The 21624-nt window shown below is 40.2% G+C and overlaps 1 protein-coding gene across 2 annotated transcripts in view; it reads left to right on the plus strand.

Annotated features, from left to right (window-relative positions):
* The window catches only part of SOS2 (SOS Ras/Rho guanine nucleotide exchange factor 2), a 69778-nt gene extending 50170 nt beyond the window's left edge, over positions 1–19608 (plus strand). The window contains exons 9-23 of one of the 2 annotated variants that reach the window (XM_038756171.1): positions 626–753; positions 2017–2672; positions 4075–4156; positions 4858–4980; positions 6349–6452; positions 7012–7234; positions 8299–8418; positions 8557–8719; positions 10095–10212; positions 10858–11030; positions 12652–12768; positions 14763–15024; positions 15891–15932; positions 17091–17199; positions 17816–19608. In XM_038756171.1, coding sequence (XP_038612099.1) covers positions 626–753; positions 2017–2672; positions 4075–4156; positions 4858–4980; positions 6349–6452; positions 7012–7234; positions 8299–8418; positions 8557–8719; positions 10095–10212; positions 10858–11030; positions 12652–12768; positions 14763–15024; positions 15891–15932; positions 17091–17199; positions 17816–18329 — 2934 coding nt within the window. In that variant the 3' untranslated portion in view covers positions 18330–19608. Of the gene's footprint in view, positions 1–625; positions 754–2016; positions 2673–4074; positions 4157–4857; positions 4981–6348; positions 6453–7011; positions 7235–8298; positions 8419–8556; positions 8720–10094; positions 10213–10857; positions 11031–12651; positions 12769–14762; positions 15025–15890; positions 15933–17090; positions 17201–17815 lie in introns of both variants that reach the window. The other variant, XM_038756172.1, reaches the window with a different exon arrangement.
* Positions 19609–21624: the final 2016 nt, after the last annotated feature.

Consider the following 21624-nt stretch of genomic DNA (forward strand, 5'->3'; position numbering starts at 1 on the left):
TATTAAGAGACAGCAGCAGGGAATAGATCAAACTGTCATTCAACAATCAAGAGAGGGGTTTGCTCTCCTTGAGCAGAGGCCTCAGAAAGATTGGTATTACCAGGAGAACCTATTGGAAAAAAAATAATATGTTGCAGGTACAAATACATCAATCACTGCCATGGATTGGTGGTCGTGTATCTGTCTTCAGCCATACCCAGAGGCATGAATAAGAGCTCGGTTATTTGAAGGACTGCTGATACATGTAGGAATACGATTTTATGGTATTTTTCAATCTGACTCCATTTCATTAACTAACCAGTAAAATTGTAAGTGTGACATTTTTTTCCTACTCAGCCCTTATTCTGAGTATACTCGTGTTATATAATGCCAGAAATGTATTTTGCAGGAAAACTGGGAAAAGAATCCAAGGAGAATAGGAGTTGTGGAAAAAGTTGTCCCGGTATTATTTGGCAGTTTGTTTTATATATTCTCTTCCCTTTAGTGTGGCAGAATTGTCTTCAATTAATTGATTAGACTCTCTGTGCTTATATTCAAATAGTGCATTTCTGTAGCTTTCCGAAGATTAGGAAAAAATAGTCAAGTATTATGCAAAATGTAATTTTGCTTTTGGTATGCCCGTTAGCAATTACAAGAATGCAGTGAAGAAGAGGAGGACAGAGAGTGTTTGAAACAAGCCATTACTGCGCTGTTGAATCTTCAATGTAGTATGGAACGGATTTACAAGCAGCATTCACCTAGACGGCGCCCTGGGTAAGATTCGATCCCAAGGGTCTGAGTCAACTCCAAACTACATTTGCTGACAGCCGGGTATCTTTGAACCAAAGCCATTTTACATTTAATAATAATAATGGCATTTGTTAAGCGCTTACTATGTGTGAAACACTGTTCTAAGCGCTGGGGTGGGGGGTTACAAGGTGATCAGGTTGTCCCATGTGGGGCTCACAATCTTCATCCCCATTTTACAGATGAGGTAACTGAGGCACAGAGAAGTGAAGTGACTTGCCCAGAGTCACACAGCTGACAAGAGGCGGAGCCGGGATTCGAACCCCTGACCTTTGACTCCCAAGCCCGTGCTCTTTCCACTGAGCCACGCTGCTTCTGTACATTTCCAAGTAGACCAGTTATTTTTCACTCTTGAAACTCAGTGCCACCATACTTCACATTTCTTTACATAGTAATTCAGAAGCTTGTTGTGGGCAGGGAATGTGTCTATTTTTATATTGTACTCTCCCAAGTGCTTAGTATAGTGCTCTGCTCAGAGTAAGTGCTCAATAAATAAGATTGATCTCCAGCAGGGTAAAATCAGCAAAATACATTCTGCCAATAGTTTTTGCAACTATTTGACTTTTGACATGCAGAAGTCTGCAACATTATTAGGTTTAACATTAAAGAAATGCACTGTCCTCGCAACTTGATTCAACACATGATAATATCCACAAGTCTCAATTCTCAAACTTCCAAATTCTTTATATCTCATTCTTGGATGTTCCCTACTATATACAAGTGCACTGTACTATGTTGAATAATAGACCCGGACTCTGCCCTCAAGGACCTTGTAATCTCTCAAGGGAGGTTAATAGTCAGAAGCTATTTACCCCAGTGAGAGGAGAAAAAGCAATGCTACAGCTATTGGTAGCATAAATACGGAAGGATAAAGACGTTATTTTCTGTCAGTTGTACTTATTGAGCACTTACTGTGTGCAAAGTGCTTGGGAGAGTACAGAATAACAGAGTTGGTAGACACATTCCCTGCCCATAACAAGCTTACAGTTTAGAGAGAAACAAATGAGGAGAGGAAATTCAAGAAAGGAAAATGATTTCCCCAGATGTACTTAGTGAGCTAGTAGCAGAGGTGGTAACGGGAAACCGAAGACTTTACCCGAGTCCAGTGTTTTCCGCTGCCAGTTGTTTTGTGTTTTGGTCTATTCAGAGGGCAGAGGGTTCAGTGAAGAAAGCTTATTATTCTTTTGTTCCATGTAGTATCTAAATAATTCATTTGTTTTTGTATTTTAGGGATCCAGTTTGTCGGTTTTATAACCGTCAAATAAGAAGCAAGCACCTGGCCATCAAAAAAATGAATGAAATTCAGAAAAATATTGATGGATGGGAAGGCAAAGATATTGGCCAGTGTTGTAACGAATTCATCATGGAAGGCCCACTAACAAGATTAGGAGCTAAGCACGAACGCCATATTTTTCTCTTCGATGGCTTGATGATCAGCTGTAAGACAAATCATGGGCAGTCCCGGCTTCCAGGTTACAGCAGTGCAGAGTTCAGACTAAAAGAAAAGTTTATCATGAGGAAAATTCAAATCAATGACAAAGACGACACTAGTGAGTGCAAACATGCTTTTGAATTAGTTTCCAAAGATGAGAACAGCATTGTATTTTCTGCCAAGTCTGCTGAGGAAAAAAACAATTGGATGGCAGCTCTAATTTCTCTTCAGTATCGGAGTACTCTGGATCGAATGCTTGATTCGGTGTTACTTAAAGAAGAAAACGAGCAGCCTCTGAGACTACCCAGCCCAGAATTGTATCGTTTTGTTGTGAAAGACTCTGAAGAAAACATTGTTTTTGAAGACAACTTACAAAGTAGGAGTGGAATTCCTATAATTAAAGGCGGAACTGTGGTGAAATTAATTGAAAGACTAACGTATCATATGTATGCAGGTATGTGGGGGTATTTGCTTGTTGAGGTGGGAGGGCAGTCGTACTTAAAAATCTGTTTTCTCAGAGAACAGGCAGTAAAAGCAGCAAAAGCCTAGTGGATAGAGCATGGGCCTGGGAATCAGATGGACCTGGGTTCTAATCCTGGTTCCTCCACTTGTCTTCTGGGCGACCTAGGGCAAGTCCCTGCACTTCTATGTGCCTGTTACTTCATCTCTAAAGTGGGAATTAAGACTGTGAGCCCCATGTGGTACATGGACTGTGTCCAACGTGAGTGGTTTATATCTACCCCAGTGCTTAGTACAGTACCTGGCACCTAGTAAGTGCTTAACAAATACCATAAAAAAATAATCTCTGGGTTGATTCCATTCATATTGAGATGTATAAAATTATATGCTTTTGTGTATTGGGATTTATAAATCAAATTGTAAATTAATATTAGGTTGTAATGATGAGTTTGGAATTGTGGGGAAGGCAGATTCACTTGAAACTTGTTCTACATTGCTCGCCTGTGATTCGCTCCCTTGTGCCTCATCTGAATTGAAACTTTTGCCTCAGTTCCAAGACCGTTAGGGGCTGATTTTAGCCTAGAAATCTGTCCGGTAGATGAGGTCATACAAATCCAGTGTAATCTAAGGTTTGGGACTCTTTCAGACTCTTTGAGCTTCCAGTGATACCATCATCAATCGTATTTATTGAGCACGTACTATGTGCAGAGCACTGTACTAAGCGCTTGGGAAGTACAAATTGGCAACATATAGAGACAGTCCCTACCCAACAGTGGGCTCACAGTCTAAAAGGGGGAGACAGAGAACAAAACCAAACATACTAACAAAATAAAATAGAATAGCTATGTACAAGTAAAAAAATAAATAAATAGAGTAATAAATAAATAGAGTGGACATGTAAGTAGGATGTGCTGAGATCATCTGGGAGCCCACTGTTGGGTAGGGACTGTCTCTATATGTTGCCAACTTGTACTTCCCAAGCGCTTAGTACAGTGCTCTGCACACAGTAAGCGCTCAATAAATACGATTGATGATGATGATCTAGGCTTGTCCTGTCCGGGCAGCAGCATTGCAGCCAGAGTTTAGTAGCTACCACACAGACCAACAGGTAGCTGTCTTTGTGAAGGTGTTAAAAGGGCAGTATTCTTCTACCTCTCTCCTTTTCATTGCTTAAATCCACCCAGGATACTTCGCATGGATTTTGGCCATGCTGTTCCCTCCCTTTTTAGAGGAAGAACAGCACTCGCTGTCCCTGGGCAGAACGTGGAAATGGAAGGGTTGGCTAGTATTACATCATCTGGTCATGAATGTTGTCTTATTCAGTTCCTGTGACCCCATCTTCAGGTTAAAAATGATTATTGCCGTGTTTTATTTTCATCAATCTTTTGCTTTTGTAGATCCGAATTTTGTGCGAACTTTCCTTACAACGTACCGGTCCTTTTGCAAACCACAGGAACTGTTGAGCTTATTGATCGAAAGGTAAGCAGGGAATATTTCACCTATCTTTTAAATTCTTTTTTTTTTTTAAAGCTGGCCCAGGTTGTGTGAAGGATTTAATGTTTTGTCCACGCAAAATGAAAGTGAAGAGCTATTTGTATAAAAATATGTTTCTTTGGTATATTGCAACACTTTTAAAGAAATTAATTAAATTTTAACTGAGTATATTAGCTATCTAATGTTGTTCCAGCAGCCCAAATATATGAGTGAGGTGATACTGTAATAAAAGACCCCCTTCCTTGATGCTTATAATTGTTTTAAAAATAAGCTGTAGGTCCAAACTCTGTATGCTATTTACTCCTTTATTGGATGGAACACAACAAAAAATAGAAGGAAACTTTTCAAAGAAGTTTTGATTTTAATTATTAGCTAAATTCTTATATCTGCATTTTTCCATTGTATTTGCCTAATTTGAGGTTCAAAATTTTTGTATTTACACCTATAAGTGTGTAAATCTTTAAAGGAAAGTATTTACCTCCTAAATTTGAAAGATGGAATTAATGGGACAAATATAGTTTATGACTTCTTACTCCACATTATCCAAGATTTCTAAAGCAATTTTTTTAGAATTTATTGAAAGTTATAGAAAAGCAGCAGCCAACTTTGTTTCCTCCAGTCTTGTGGTAGCTTTCACAGCAAAACTATCAAGAATGAGTGTATTTTTTTTTGTGCTTTATTTTTAGATTTGAAATCCCAGATCCTGAGCCTACGGAAGCGGATAGGCTGGCAGTGGAGAAAGGAGAGCAGCCTATCAGTGCGGACCTTAAAAGGTTTCGCAAGGAATATGTCCAGCCAGTACAACTGAGGTTTGGGCTTAGTATTATTATTATATTTCCAAAACAAATCTAGAGCTTCAGTAACAGCTTCCCACAGAGGTGGTGGAGGGCAGGTGGGGAAAGGGGTACATTAACTGAAGTCCAGTTCTCCCTCCCTTGGCAATGGAGAACATTATTTTGTCCACCAAAGGGATATGGTTGCACCTCTCCAAAGGCTTGTAGAGTGGTCAGAGCATTTCTCCTCCTTCTCCTTCTCACTTTATTCTGGGGTAGACCAGTTTATTCATTCTTTCATTGTCAGTCAGTCATATTTATTGAGTGATTCCTGTATACAAAGCCCTGCACTACGTGCTTTGGAGAGGACAGACACATTCCCTGCTCACAGCGAGCTCACAGTCTAGATGGGGAGACAGACGTTAGAATACATAAATAAATACATAAATTACAGGTGTGTAATTTATATTTAATGTAAATCAAATCAATGAATCAGTCAATTTTATTGAGCACTTTCTATGTGCCCAGCACTGTACTAAGCACTTGGGAGAGTTAGTAGGCAAGGTCCCTGCCCACAGTGAGGTTACAATCTAGGGGAGCATACACTGGCTAAGTGCCATTTAGGAACTTTGCCAGAGGTAGGGAAGCAGCTGGAGCCCGTAAAGGCAGTTGTTTGGTCTTTTACTGCTGCGTTCAAGCAACAATCTAAACTTAAGGACCGAAGAGGGTCTAGGACAAGTTGGAAATGGGAGTCTCTACTCACTTGTAGGTTGTGCTACTACGGGTGGTGCTGTCACTCTTGTGAAGTGGTTCCAGTGAGTGAATGGCACGTGTATTTGCAGTACCGGGCATTGTGCGGAAAGCAACACTTGAGTTTAAGAATGTTACCAATCCTGTACTAGGTCACCCAGCCAAGTATTTTCCTCTGGCAGTGAAGATTGTCCCCTGCCTTTCCCCAAATGCCCCCTTAGCTTGAAACCTCCCACAAATGGGGAATGTTGGAGGGACTGTAAAGGACGAGTAGTTTTTTCGGCCCAAGCCAATCTAGTTGACTTCAGCTTTGAACCCTATGATGTTCAGGCGTGTGGGCTACCACTTTTCTGGGGCTCTCACTCTTCTGGGGCTCTATCGACAGCCAGCCGATCCTAGTAACTCTACTGGGAGTGTAATGGCAGCTTTTGTGTTCTTTTAGGATAGCTTGATTCAGTAGTGTTGAGGGGTATGTCAGAATTGTGACCTGGAGTGTCATGGACGCTGCTAGATTGTAAGCAGGAATTCACTGTTCGAAACCCGTAGTGGTTCTTTCGGATAGACCTATTCCTTGAAGCTGTAGATATGGGGAAGAAGAGAGGGTAGTCTTCTGTTTTGGGTTTTACTAAAAATGTCTGTTTTTCTTTTTGCCAGGATACTGAATGTGTTTCGACACTGGGTTGAGCACCATTTTTATGACTTTGAGAGAGATTTGGAATTGCTTGAAAAACTAGAATCTTTTATTACAAGTGTAAGAGGTATGTTGGGTGCAGCGGGCTCATTGCCAATCACAATTTTATTTCTAACTTTTTTGAATAATTTAAGGATAGTTTTATTTTGTTTTTGTTTGTTTTATTTTATTTTATTTTTCCAAGTGGGTACAAAATGGCTTAAAAGTACAGGGTAAAGAGCTAATACTTAGGCATCTTTTATCTCTATTGTGAACACACTGAAGACACAAATAGGTCTTGGTAAGTATAAAAACAAAACAGAGGTTTTCTCTTTATTTTTGTACATATTCTTATGGCTTGTTTATCCCCTAATTCTCATTTTACCTCAGTTGTGAATGACTGCTAAAAGAGTAGTAAATACAAGATATTATTTTACAAGTGCATGTGTGTGTGTGTGTGTGTGTGTGTGTGTGTGTGTGTGTGTATATAAATATATATATATATATATTTGGGTGTGGTTGTTTTTCACACTCAAAGAATGTACAACTAACAGTGACATTCACCCCAGGGGTGGGTGTTTTTGACTGTGCAAGTGTATTAAAGCTTATACATGAAAGGCTTTTCCACAGATGTGTTGTTTTTTCAGGGAAAGCCATGAAGAAGTGGGTAGAATCAATTGCTAAAATCATCAGGAGGAAAAAACAAGCTCAGGCAAATGGAATCAGCCATAGCATTACATTTGAAAGCCCACCTCCACCAATTGAATGGCATCTCAGCAGACCGGGGCAGTTGGAAACTTTTGACCTCATGACACTCCATCCCATAGAAATTGCTCGTCAGCTAACACTTCTCGAATCTGACCTGTACAGGTAAAGAACTGCAGTGGCTGTTCAGTCTTTAAGTTCAGAAAAGTCTTTTAGAAGGCCCCGTAACTACAAAAGTTGCTCATTAATTTGTGGTGTTGTGAGCAGGGATTGTCACTTTATTGTTGTTCTGTACTTTCCCAAGTGCTTAATACAGTGCTCTGCACACAGTAAGCACATAATAGGATTGAATGAATGAGCCGCTGCCCAATTTTGGGACTCTGGACCCAAAGCCATTCATTTTCCCCTAATAGTTTTTTGGGCCTCCTGTGCTCCTGGCTGAAAGTCAGACCAGCGGCTGGAGTGCGTGAGGAGGACGGTCCGGACCAGGCTCTTCTCCCATTCCTGGCTGCGGCCTATTTTGCCTCCAACTAGAGCAGTATCATCATCATCAATTGTATTTATTGAGCACTTACTATGTGCAGAGCACTGTACTAAGCGCTTGGGAAGTACAAATTGGCAACATCTAGAGACAGTCCCTACCCAACAGTGGGCTCACAGTCTAAAAGGGGGAGACAGAGAACAAAACCAAACATACTAACAAAATAAAATAAATAGAATAGGTATGTACAAGTTAAATAAATAAATAAATAGAGTAATAAATATGTACAAACATATATACAGGGTATATAGCAGTAGTAAACCTAGCTCATGTTCCTTTTTCGGGTCTGTGGCAGGTCTGGCTCACGCTTGTGTATATCTCCCTTCTCTTCCTGTCCTTCCTTCCCTCCACCCTGGCAGAGGACGGGCAGGGAGGTGGCTGTTCACCGCCCCATTGGACATCATCATCATCATCAATCGTATTTATTGAGCGCTTACTATGTGCAGAGCACTGTACTAAGCGCTTCCTCTCCATTATTAAATTCAGGAGGAATGGTCTCTCTTTCAGTGTGACTGTGCCTCTCTTTATCAGTCTCTCTTGACAGTATTGTCAGTTGATCACCCAGTTAGCCTCCTCTGTTCCCCGTGCAGATGTACTTTTAGCGGAAACTTTTTTGTATGTACCATATAGAAAATTAAATGGTATTGTCAGCCCTTTAATTAAATCTTGTGTTCTTCTGGTTCAACAGAGCAGTTCAGCCTTCGGAACTTGTTGGAAGTGTGTGGACTAAAGAAGATAAGGAAATCAATTCCCCAAATTTATTGAAAATGATCAGGCATACTACCAATCTTACTCTTTGGTTTGAAAAGTACGTACAGATTCAGTTATTCTTCTAATATTTAATGAAATTTTAGGTTGGTGGTACGGAGTTTTTTTTCTATAAAAAATTTCAGGTATCCAGTAAATTTCCTAAATCAGTGTTTTCCAAAAATCTGTTGTTCGTTAGGTGTATAGTGGAAGCAGAGAACCTTGAAGAACGAGTGGCAGTGTTGAGTAGAGTCATAGAAATCCTGCAAGTTTTTCAAGATTTAAACAATTTCAATGGTGTGTTGGAGATTGTCAGTGCAGTGAATTCAGTGCCTGTGTACAGGTTAGACCACACATTTGAGGTAAGTATTACACTGTTTTTTTAGAAATAACTAACCTATGTCCAGAAAATAAAAGTATGCAAGCCTTTTTCTGTCCCAATTTTTTGAGGAAGTGGAGGTTTTTGATAAAAATAGTAAATAAAAAGGAGTAGCAAAATATGTGATTATGCATAGGATTTGTCTACAAACATAGGTCACCTTTTGCTTTACATGAGTTTTTACTGCATTGATTCAGCGTAATATTTTGGGGGGGGAATAAAAATTCATTTATTCGTTTATTCAATTGTATTTATTGAGCACTTACTGTGTGCAGAGCACTGAACTAAGCGCTTGGAAAGTGCAAATCAGCAACATATAGAGATGGACCTTACTCAACGGGCTCGCAGTCTAGACGCTGTATTAGTTAAGTGCTTACTATGTGCCAAGCACTGTTTTAAGCGCTGGGGAGGATACAGGGTTATCAGGTTGTCCCACGTGGGGCTCATAGTCTTAATCCCCATTTTACAGATGAGGGAACTGAGGCCCAGAGAAGTAAAGTGATTTGCCCAAGGTCACAGAGCAGACAAGTGGCGGAGCCGGGATTAGAACCCAGGACCTTATGACTCCCCAGGCCCGTGCTCTATCCACTATGCCAGGCTGCTTCCCAGACCGAGCCCCCCTTTTCCTCTACTCCTCCTCCCCTCCCCATCATCCCTACTCCCTCCCTCTGCTCTACCCCCTTCCCTGCCCCACAGCACTTGTGTATATTTGTATGTATTTATTACTCTATTTTATTAATGATATGTATATACCTATAATTCTCTTTATCTCTATTGATGGTATTGATGCCTGTCCATTTGTTTTGTTTTGTTGTCTGTCTCCCCCTTCAAAACTGTGAACCCGCTATTGGGTAGGAATTGTCTCTATCTGTTGCCGAATTGTACTTTCCAATTACAAAATTGCTATTTTAATGGTGGGAAGGGTCTGGAACCTAAGTTTCACGCTTTTATAAAAGTGTTTTTTGGTTTTATTTAAAGTGACATTTGAGCCCTTGTTAAACAAATCTAGGAAAAATCTTTTTTGCTCCGTGTTCTTCAGCCAGTATTGATTAGGCATTCGTGGGGATGCAAACCAACCCTATGTACTAGAAAATTTTAGTCTGGTTTTGGAATCTATACTGAGTTATTCTAGCCTTTAAAAGTAAGTTTTCTTTAGCTCTAAACTATCTGGAAAATGAATATATTTTTGATTACTATATTTGTAATGTTTTCATGAATTTTCAATTAATGTGTATGTAGTGCTGTTAACGGAGTAGGAAGCTCAAACTGAAACAAAAAATTGTATCTGAAGTGCATATTTTTTAATCTGCATATTGAAATCTGCATATTTTGAATTATGAAGCAAGATTTTTTTTTAGGCATTACAAGAGAGGAAAAGGAGAATTTTGGATGAAGCAGTGGAACTAAGCCAAGATCACTTTAAAAAATACCTGGCGAAACTTAAATCAATCAATCCACCCTGTGTGCCTTTTTTTGGTAATTTTGCCCATATCTTACAAAAGTTTATGCTCCTCGAATAAATTTAGACTATAAAGTGCTAGTTAATTGAATCTATTTCATTCATTTTTATTGCAAAATATTCAGGCATATTCTCTTTCAATGTAGGATTATTTTATTAAATGCTTTTTGCAGATCTGTTTTGTCAAACCTTTTTTTGTTGAAGGGCTGTTTTGTTGAATGGTATAACTTGGGTAGATAAATATCTGTGCCTAGAATTATGGGTTGTTTTGTTATCTGACTATAAAACTGCAAATATTTTCCTGTGTTCAAAGTAGAAAAATTCAAATAAAAGTATATTTATATTCCTATTCAAACTTAATGAAGGCATTTTTTTTTCCTTCTGGGGAGGTTCAAATTATGAAAATTAATTTGCCTAATTTTCTTGATTTTACATTCCCCAAATATCAAGTCTATTTTCTCAAATGTGGGCAAATGGATTTTGGGTCAGGCTAAACTCTTCTTTATTAAATTTGAGTCTAGATTAGGTCACGTGGTTAAGTGTTTTTTGTAACTTAACTTGGGTCTCCCCCTCTTTGGTTGTTCTAATAGGTCTAGAAGGGGCTACTTGTTCTTTCATTGGCAGGAACAATGAAAATAACCCCTCAAATCCTTTTTTGTTAGGAATTTATTTAACCAATATTTTGAAGACTGAAGAAGGAAATAATGACTTTCTGAAGAAACAAGGAAAAGAATTAATCAACTTCAGTAAGAGGAGGAAAGTAGCCGAAATTACTGGAGAAATTCAACAGTATCAGAATCAGCCTTACTGTTTGCGGATTGAAGCAGAAATAAGGGTAAGTCTTTTTGTTTGATGACTTTTAAAAATATTGAATAGTCAGTACCACTATAGAAATGTAATACTATTGGAAGGCAAAATACGGGGCAGAGGCAAAGGCATAACTACAGAGAATGGTTAAATCCCCTTGGCAACCACAATCTGAGAATTGAAGCTCTCAGCATCTTTTTTTTTTCTTCCCTGTGATTTTTGGGCAGGATGGGTAGCCATTCTTAGAACACCTGCCCCGAAGAGCCGGATGGGACCAAGTTTCCAGAAAGTGGAACAAGAAAATGGGTAGCTCCACTTTCAATTCGCTTCTTTCCAGCTAGGCCACAATGGATCCAGATTCTTGTCTACAGGGCTGGACGCTGTCCACATCATCCAACAGGCTCTCAGCAGGACTCCAGCTGTAGCCGGGGTTCGGGTCCCACCCGACCCCTCCTTAGACGTGGCCTCTGGGCCCTCACAGGTGGCTTCTGTGCTCCTGTAGAATTAGGAAGCCAAGTGAGGGTCCCAAGATTTGTACTTCCCAAGCGCTTAGTACAGTGCTCTGCACATAGTAAGCGCTCAATAAATACGATTGATGATGATGAAGTGAGGGTCTCTCCTAACCTTCACCCTGCTCTGCAGGCTGTGAGTCCAGGCCCAAGCTTCATTATCCCCTAAGCAACCCCAGATCCCGGCTGATAAGGGGCTTCACTTTAGAGCCAGGCAGGAAGCGTAATTCTTTCCTGTCCGATTTGTGGCCCAAAGTAGGAGCTTTTAGGTGCTGTGCAGTACTTTGGATCCAGGACAGGCACATCCTATTCTCTCACCCAAATTACATTTTTATCGCTCTTGCCTCCCTGCAGCCTGTCACCCTTGAAGCCCCCATACCTTTCTCCCCACCCTCCAGGAAGCCTTACTCCAAGTTTGTCCATGCACCCAATGATACTTTGACCCTTAGGAGCGCTTTTGTTTCTGAGACAGTGAGTGTCTTTATATTTTTAGAGTTGAAGTGTGAATAGTCTTCACGTACTGTTGTTTGAAGTGTGCCACTGGTTTGCCAATCATATTTTCAGAGGTTTTTTTCTTAATAGTAAATGAAAAAAGGTGTAACAAAACAAAAGCTCTTTTGTAGAATGCCAAGGAGTAAAAATGGGCAAACTCATTTAAAGTAATGTGTGTAAATTTTAAAGTGAATACACAAATAATTTCAAATAAAAATCAATGAAAATACAGCTCTTTAGGCAGTAACACCTCCCCCCTTCCTTTCTTTTAACTCACTCCCTAAATAAAAATATATATTTTGATATGTGTTTATACCTTTAGTAAACACAGTTTAGCTTAAAACTCCTACAGAATGATGTAGCTGTTGACTGTTACGAGGTAACCACCATATATTACTCTAGACTGTAAACTCGTTGTGGGCAGGGACCATGTCTACCAACTGTGTTGTTTTATACTCTCCCAAGTGCTTAGTACAGTGCACTGAACACAGTAAGTGCTCAATAAATACCATTGATTTCATATAGTCAAGTCTGGTATATTCTTGAAGAGCAGAGCCTTTGTAAAATTGGGATACAAGAAGTGGATCTGAAAACTGATAGCCACAGAACAGGGGAAGACCGCTTACTTTTGTTTGTCTTTAATTCCAGGGATTCTTTGAAAATCTCAATCCTATGGGCAATACATCTGAAAAAGAATTTACAGACTACTTGTTCAATAAATCACACGAAATTGAACCCCGAAACTGCAAACAGCCACCTCGATTTGTAAGTTCTTATGTTCTTCAATAGGGAAACAGTTATTACTTACTAAAAGTTCCTTGAAATAAGTATTATTTTCAGAATTTTAAAAATCAAGCCCGGAGAAAAGAAATTGCATTTTCGGAAAAGCTATTCTTTCTCTTTCTCCTTCCTCTGTTCTTCTCAGCTTTCCAGCTACTATATCCCCTTGAAAGGAATGATATTCAATCCTCTTAGTAAAGAAGATAGAGGGGTAGGGAGAATTGCAATCTTTTAAAGCAGTATTATGTAACTGGAATTCCAGCTGTCCTCTATCCCAAGGACCAAGCGGAGCCTCAAAGCTCTAAAGTACACTTTCCAAGAAGTAGATATGAAAAGGCTAGAGTTGCAGTGTGGCCTAGGGAAAAGAGCACAAGTCTGGGAGTTAGATGGCCTAGGTTCTACTCCCGGCTCTACTACTTGTCCGAAGTTTGGCATCGGGCAAGTCACTTAATTTTTCTGTGCTTCAGTTACCTCTTCGGTAAAATGGGGAGTTAAGACTATGCACCCCTGTGGGACATGGACTGTGTCCAGCCTGATTATCTTGTATCTACCCTGTGCTTAGCGCAGTGCCTGGCACATAGTAAGCGCTTAACAAATACCATGAAAAACAAAACATCGAACTTCAAACTGAACCAAATTACAGTGATTAAAGACTTCATTCCTCCTTTTGAGTCCTAAACATTTCCAGCTCAATTTTTAGAGCCACATGTGAGTTTTAATATACAGGTACTATTTCTCCAGATTTTGACGAAAAGAACTTTTTTGAAAATGCTTCCAATAATGAATGGTATTTACATTTTAAAATCCGTAAGGTTAGCACATGAGAATTTTAGCACAAGACCAGCTATTGAAACCCATAAGCAGCAGTGGCCAGTGAAGATTTACTTGTGGGAGGAAGGAGTAGGTGAAACAAAGAAGAACTGGGTCTGTCGGTCTGTATCAACCAAGGTGGTGGTAGTGTAAGAAATCAAAGAAGAATGTGGTTGTTACTCCCTGTAATATCTGGGTGTTATATTTTCCCTGGGAGTTCAAAACTATGGTAAGGCCATTAGCCAGGTATCTGGCTTTTGACAGCCTCCATGTATGATCGTTCATTTGTGTGAACCTGAGGGGATGGCTGTAGTACAAGATAGGGATTAGGTAAAACTTTTCTGCAAATGTATGTGAAAACTGATAACACATTTATTATTCATTACCCCAATTAAGCCCTCTTTTCCCCGGCTTGCTGTCCCTTCTGCGTCATCTGAGCACTTGGATATATGACCTTTGGATATTTGATATCCGAATACTTGATATTCACCTCAGTCCCACAGCACTTATGTACATACCTTTAAATTATACATTCTGAATTACTTATTCATATTAACGTCCATCTCCCTCTCTAGACTGTAAACTTGTTAATTCACAGGGAATGGGTCTGCTAATTCTGTTATATTGTACCCTCCCAAGCACTTAGTACAGTGCTCTGCACATAGGTGATCATTAAATACTATTGATTGATTGATTAATTCTCCCTTGAAGTAAGAAGCAGTATGGTTTAATGCAAAGACCATGGAATGGAAGTCAGGAGACACAGATTGTAATCCAAACTCTGCCACTGCCTGCTCTATGACCTTGGATCTCTGAACTTTGCTTTTCTCATCTGAAAAGTGGTTATAAGATCCCAGCTCTCCCTTCCTCTTAGATTGTGAGACCCATGTGGGCCCGGAACTCTGACCTCGTCATCTTGAATCTACGTCAGCGCTTAGCTCGGAGCTTGAAACTTTGTGACTGCCTAATAAATACCATTAGAAGATTTGGGCCAATTCAGTGATGAAGATTGAGATTTCCATATATTTTACATTTTAATAAAATTACAAGAAATTTGCAGAATTTGGTAATAGTTGTCTCAACAGAAGATTCATAAAAAGCTAGAGTGGTTTATAAGAATATCTCTATTTCTGGTTGGTAATAATTTTATTCTCATTTACCTTCTCTAGCCTAGGAAAACAACTTTCTCTTTAAAGTCCCCTGGAATAAGGCCCAATGCGGGCAGGCATGGCTCTACCTCAAGCACTTTACGAGGTCACCCAACTCCTCTAGAAAGAGAACCATGTAAGATAAGCTTCAGTCGGATTACTGAAGCTGAGCACGAGGCAACAGTGTCAGCACCAACGTCTCCAAACACGCCGTCTACTCCACCGGTCTCTGCTTCTTCAGACCTTAGTGTATTTTTAGATATAGATCTCAACAGTTCCTATGGTAAGTATTAGGTATCACTTGGAGAGTGAGCAGAAATGTGTGCTCTAAGGTGGTCTTGAAGAACCTCAAAATTTTATTCTAGTGCTCACCCCTTGACTAACGCCATACACATGGGCATGGACATTTGGTGTTTCTGCACCAAATCAATCGGTCAGTTATATTTATTGAGCATTTACTGTGTGCAGAATCCGGTACTAAGCCCTTGGGGGAGTACAATACAGTAGTTGTAGACTGGATCCCTACCCTTAACAGTGCTTTCTGCACTGTAAGCCCTCAATAAGTACCATTGATTGATTGATTAAGAAACTTGCAGCCCAGTGGATTGACTTGGAATTATGTCCAAATCATGTAAAAAAAACACATTATATCAGAATTGAGTGTGTGTGTGTGTGTGTGTGTGTGTGTGTTAAATATAAAAATATGCAGGTTTTTTTTGTTGTTTAACCAAGAAATGCCCCAATCCATTAACTTTGGGGCCTGGGTTTAGCCATGGGCTCTGGAGCGGAGAGGGATCGGGAAAAGGGAAAGCTGAAGGAAAGGAGGTTCTTTAATGACTTGGTTTCAGGGGCAAATGCTTAGAGGTTGTAAACAACTGTTTGCTTCTGGCAGGGCCAGGGTGACTCCTTAAAAAAAACCCTCTTGCCTCTATTTATCTCCTTCTGAGGATTGTTAGTATTTATTGAGCACCTGCTCTTTGCTTTTCAGCCTGTATATTCCTGCATAAAACAGTCTTCTGTGTATGTGTGTCGTTCAAAATAAAAATATTCTCCTTGCTTCTCATTCAGTGCCTTCCATATGTATATAAAACTGAAGAATGCTAGATTGACTGCCATTTGTTTTAAAATCTGTGTTTTTTTCCATCATAGGAAGCAACAGCATCTTTGCTCCAGTTCTCTTGCCCCATTCAAGTGAGTATTCAGTTTCTCTGAAACATTTTTCATGAGTCTTAAATTGTTACACAGACTAAAATATCTTGAGTATAAAAATCTCAGCCATGCTTTTTATGCTGCATGAATATTGCAGAATGTACCTTTAGGGCCAAAGTTTAGAGGAAGAAAAAGTACATGTAAAGTTTTTCTGTTAGTGGTATTTATTGAGTGCTTACTGTGTGCAGGGCACTGTACTAAGCGGTTAGGAGTGTATAACAGACATTATTACAGTACTCGTTACATTTATTTACAGTAAATAAATAACTGCATACATAGTATTGCAGTGTCAGAATTCTTTAATTTTAATCCCTAACATTCATTGATATAGTTTGTTACCAAAGGCAAATGAATTAATCTTTGTTCTTGGTCTTTCCATGTATAAAACAGGCTATTCACTGTCTACTTCTGTTAGATATATTTGAGAATTTTAATCCCACTCCAGGATTTTCATTTTAAAATCATTTTTCTCACGATTTGGAGTTTTTGTGCTGTAGTTTGATTGAAATACAGTTAAACATATGGTACTGCTATCCTGGAAATGTCAGTATTTAATTAAACTTGCCATCTGCATATCATCCACCTGCATTACTTTTTTCCCATTTTTGTCATAAAATCCAAAGATAGTAAATATGTGCCAGTAATATAATTTCATCTGCCAACTCTATTATATTTTATTTTCCCAAGGGTCCAGTGCTGTGTATACAAGTACTCAAAATATACGATCGATCTGTTATGACTGAGAGTGTGGCTTCCTAAGTGCATTTTGTGAGATGCGGCATTTTTTAGTCATTTTGACCTGCAAAATTTTCCTCCAAGAATTAGAAAATGCATAAGTTTAAAACTGTTTTCAGACAAAGGTATTTTTTGAGCTTTTACTTTGTGCAGACAATGTACTAAGTGCTTTAGGAAAATACAACACAACAGAGTTAGTAGACGTGATCCCTGACCACAAGGAGTTTACAGTCTGCAAGGGGAGACGGCCGTGAAAATAGATTAGGGATAAGGGGATAGATTAGCAGGAGCCAGATTCTTAGTTTTTCTGCATAATAAGAACATTCTTTCTATTGTTAATATTTCCGAAGTGATTCTGTTAGAGCAGGTGCTGAATTGTGGCTACAGTGATTGTTTTCTTTTCAGAGTCTTTTTTCAGTTCATGTGGAAGTTTACATAAGTTAAGCGAAGAGCCACTGGTTCCTCCTCCTCTTCCACCTCGCAAAAAGTTCGATCAGGACGCTTCAAATTCCAAGGTACCGAAGTGCATTCAACCATAGGTTTTTGGAATGCTGTAATGTAGTAGTGAATTGAAAGAACATTGTGGAACATGATTTGATTTATGAGTGATACAGTAACTTTAATCTACATCAGTTTCAAGGGTGTAAAACCAAGAGCCCAAAATTTGACTTCCCTACAGACTCATTTTTTCTGATTTTTTTAATGAGCTAACAAACACCTTGCCAAGTCCTATATTCTTTTCTTTTAAAACTAGTTAGAAACAATTCAGATATGATACTGGCAGTATATTTTACATTGGCTAAAAAAACTAAGACTGATGGCAGATTTGAATCTCAGATCAGCCTCGTGTACATCATCAATCGTATTTATTGAGCGCTTACTGTGTGCAGAGCACTGTACTAAGCGCTTGGGAAGTACAAGTTGGTAACATACAGAGACAGTCCCTACCCAGCAGTGGGCTCACAGTCTGAAAACAGTGTACCTTTGGATTTTAAATATCCTGTTTTAAGACTTGATTTCCTAATTTTCTCAATTTGGGAATAACGTCATCTATTAGAAGCCCTAAAGCTAGTCTAGCTAGAATTTTTTAAATGAATGGATCGTGTATGTGACGGTTTTGTTTTTGTATCGGAGGGAAATCTGAAATCCGGCGACGACCCTCCTGCTATTCCACCAAGGCAGCCGCCACCTCCGAAGATAAAGCCACGGGTTCCTGCGTACGGTGGTCCTTTTGAAGGACCTCTTCACAGTCCACCACCACCACCCCCGAGGGACCCCCTTCCAGATACTCCCCCACCAGTTCCGCTTCGCCCACCGGAACACTTCGTCAACTGTCCGTTTAACCTTCAGCCACCGCCGATGGGACATCTCCACAGAGATCCAGACTGGTTCAGAGAAACCAGTACGTGTCCAAATTCCCCAAATACTCCTCCAAGCACCCCCTCTCCAAGGGTACCTCGTCGCTGCTGTATGCTCAGTTCCAGTCACAACAACCTTGCTCATCCTCCAGCTCCCCCGGTTCCGCCAAGGCAGAATTCTAGCCCTCATTTACCCAAACTGCCTCCAAAGACTTACAAGAGGGAGCTTTCTCATCCTCCTTTGCACAGACTGTCTTTGCTAGAAAACGCAGAAACTCCTCAATGACCTTAGCCATATTTAGTCGTTGACACTGGAATAGTATTTGTAAAGTTCCTTTTTTTATTTATTCAAAAAAGGCAGTGGATTTTAGTACTTTTACAAATAACGCTCTTACAAAAATGCTGCTGATTTTTTTCCCCCCCTGCTCCAGAAAAGCCCTAAATTGGGAAAACAAAAAGCACGCACGTCTCCATGCTCCTTCAGCGTTTCCCTCAGGTGGTCCGTAGCATTGCCTTGTCTTTGGATCCTCAGTGCCGCCGACAGTTAGGCCAGTATAAAGAACTCCCCGTTTGCACTGAAGATTACACTAAAATGAATTCAACTGACAGCTGATTGCACTGGGCCAAAAATTTTTTAAAAAAGGTGCATTTGTGGCATTTTTCCAATTTGAAAACCAGACGCCTTTTTAAGACTATGGATTCACACATGTACAGGGGCCCTCATCTTCTGATTTTGTGAGTACCTTCCTGGAGCGTTGTGAATAATAACCACTCTTCTCCAATCCCACAATGTTTTGACTTACAGGCTATAGCCATTGATTTGCTGCTGAAGACAAAGACAAGAGAGAACTAATTTGAAGATAGAAAATTAAGGGGTCAGATCGCATTTATAGGTTTTGATTATGTTGGCAGGGTAGACAGACTACCTTATTGGGTACCATACCCAGTTATTGAAAAAGAAAATCTGCGTATTTAGCATGCATCCTGTTCAAATGTGCCTTTTATTTTGGCAGGCAAAAGTGTCTTAAGCTAATGAGTTGCCTACTGTTTCGGAGAACAAAGCTAATATGCCATGTATGTACAGTTTTGTTTATATTGTATATTTCAGATAATGCTAATAACCTGTATAAATGTAAGTGACTTGCGGCTTATAAAACAGTATGCTACTTTGCAAACTCACACATTCAGAGGAAAGCTTTCTGTGGCTTAGGAACCGAGTTTTGCCTTCCAAACCTAATAACTTTCTCTCTAGATCTCATTGCATTTACAGTCATTTTAAAAATATATATATTTTTTGGAGATTGGTAGTATTTAAACCAGCAAACACTAAAACTATATTAAACTTTTTAAACAGCCAAAGGAATGAATTTTTTCTTTGCCATTTGGGCTACGTAGTTGTTCAAGCTGATGAGAGAATGAATGTTTTTAAGGTAGTACTGTAGCAGCAGTTGTAAAAGTGGCCAAAAGCCACTTGTTTTATTTCCTGGTCTGTGGCCTTTTACTGTGCTTTGTATCAGAGTTCTTAACAAGATTAATAAATCACCCCAGTCTTAATTTGTAAAATATTTTAAAATGTCTGTGTTCCTTATAATGCAAAGGATTCCTTATAATGACCAGTTCTTCGCAATGTGTAGAGCCCCTCAACTTTTAGCCAGTGTCGTTTTTGTGTAGTTCAAGAGTACGGGCTTGGGAATCAGAGGTCGTGGGTTCTAATCCCGGCTCCGCCACTTGTCTGCTGTGTGACTTTGGGTAAGTCACTTAACTTCTCTGTGCCTGTTACCTCATCTGTCAAATGGGGATTAAGACTGTGACCCCACGTGGGACACCTTGATTATCCTGTATCTACCCCAGCGCTTGGACAGTGCTTGGCATGTAGTAAGTGCTTAAATACCATAATTATTGTTATTATTTTACCCCAGTAACCTCAAAGTGTAAATGGGACATACAGCACGGATCATCTGTCTGTTTTAGTAAGCTGTTAAAGTGGTAATAAGGGAAGCTGCGTGGCTCAGTGGAAAGAGCCCAGGCTTGGGAGTCAGAGGTCATGAGTTCTAATCCAGACTCCCACTTGTCAGCTGAGTTTGGGCAAGTCACTTAACTTCTCTGGGCCTCAGTTCCCTCATCTGTAAAATGGGGTTTAAGACTGTGAGACCCCTGTGGGACAACCTGATCACCTCGTAACCTCCTCAGCGCTTAGAACGGGGCTTCGCACACTGTAAGTGCATAACAAATGTCGTCATTATTATTATTATTATTATTATTAATCGTCTGGTCAAAATTTGATTTTTTTTTAACACGATCCCATTTGTTTGGAGAGGTTGCCATCTGCCGCCGTGAGAACCCGAGCTGAAGCAGGTTTTTACGATTCCTAGATGAGAAGCAGCGTGGCTCAGTGGAAAGAGCCCGGGCTTTGGGGTCAGAGGTCATGGGTTCGAGTCCCGGCTCCACCACATGTCTGCTGTGTGACTTTGGGCAAGTCACTTCACTTCTCTGGGCCTCAGTTACCTCATCCGCAAAATGGGGATTAAGACTGAGAGCCCTGCGTGGGACAACCTGATCACCTCGTATCCCCCCCCCTCCAGCGCTTAGAACAGTGCTTTGCACATAGGAAGTGCTTAATCAATCAGTCGTATTTCTTGAGCGCTTACTGTGTGCAGAGCACTGTACTAAGCGCTTGGGAAGTACAAGTCGGCAACACAAAGAGACAGTCCCTACTCAACAGTGGGCTCACAGTCTAGAAGGGGGAGACAGAGAATCAATCAATCAATCGTACTTATTGAGTGCTTACTGTGTCCAAAGCACTGTACTAAGCGCTTGGATAATGATGACTTGTTAAGTGCATACTATGTGCAGAGCACTGTTCTAAGCGCGCGGGGGGGGGGGGAATACAAGGTGATCAAGTTGTCCCATGTGAGGCTCACTGTCTTAATCCCCATTTTACAGATGAGATAACTGAGGCTCAGAGAAGTGAAGTGACTTGCCCAAGGTCACACAGCAGACATGTGGTGGAGTGGGATTCGAACCCCTGACCTCTGACTCCAAAGCCCGGGCTCTTTCCACTGAGCCACGCTGCTTCTCTAGAGAACAAAACCAAACATACTAATAAAATAAATAGAATAGATACGTACAAGATAAATAGAGTAATCAATCTGTACAAACATATATACAGGTGCTGTGGGGAAGGGAAGGAGGTAAGATGGAATGCCCTCCCTCTGCCCATCCGCCAAGCTAGCTCTCTTCCTCCCTTCAAGGCCCTGCTGAGAGCTCACCTCCTCCAGGAGGCCTTCCCAGACTGAGCCCCTTCCTTCCTCTCCCCCTGGTCCCCCTCTCCATCCCCCCCATCTTACCTCCTTCCCTTCCCCACAGCACCTGTATATATGTAGATATGTTTGTACATACTTATTACTCTATTATTTTACTTGTGCATATCTATTCTATTTATTTTATTCTGTTAGTATGTTTGGTTTTGTTCTCTGTCTCCCCCTTCTAGACTGCGAGCCCACTGCTGGGTAGGGACTGTCTCTAGATGTTGCCAATTTGTACTTCCCAAGCGCTTAGTCCAGTGCTCTGCACATAGTAAG

Source organism: Tachyglossus aculeatus, chromosome 14, assembly GCF_015852505.1.
Source record: "Tachyglossus aculeatus isolate mTacAcu1 chromosome 14, mTacAcu1.pri, whole genome shotgun sequence".
NCBI lineage: Eukaryota > Metazoa > Chordata > Mammalia > Monotremata > Tachyglossidae > Tachyglossus > Tachyglossus aculeatus.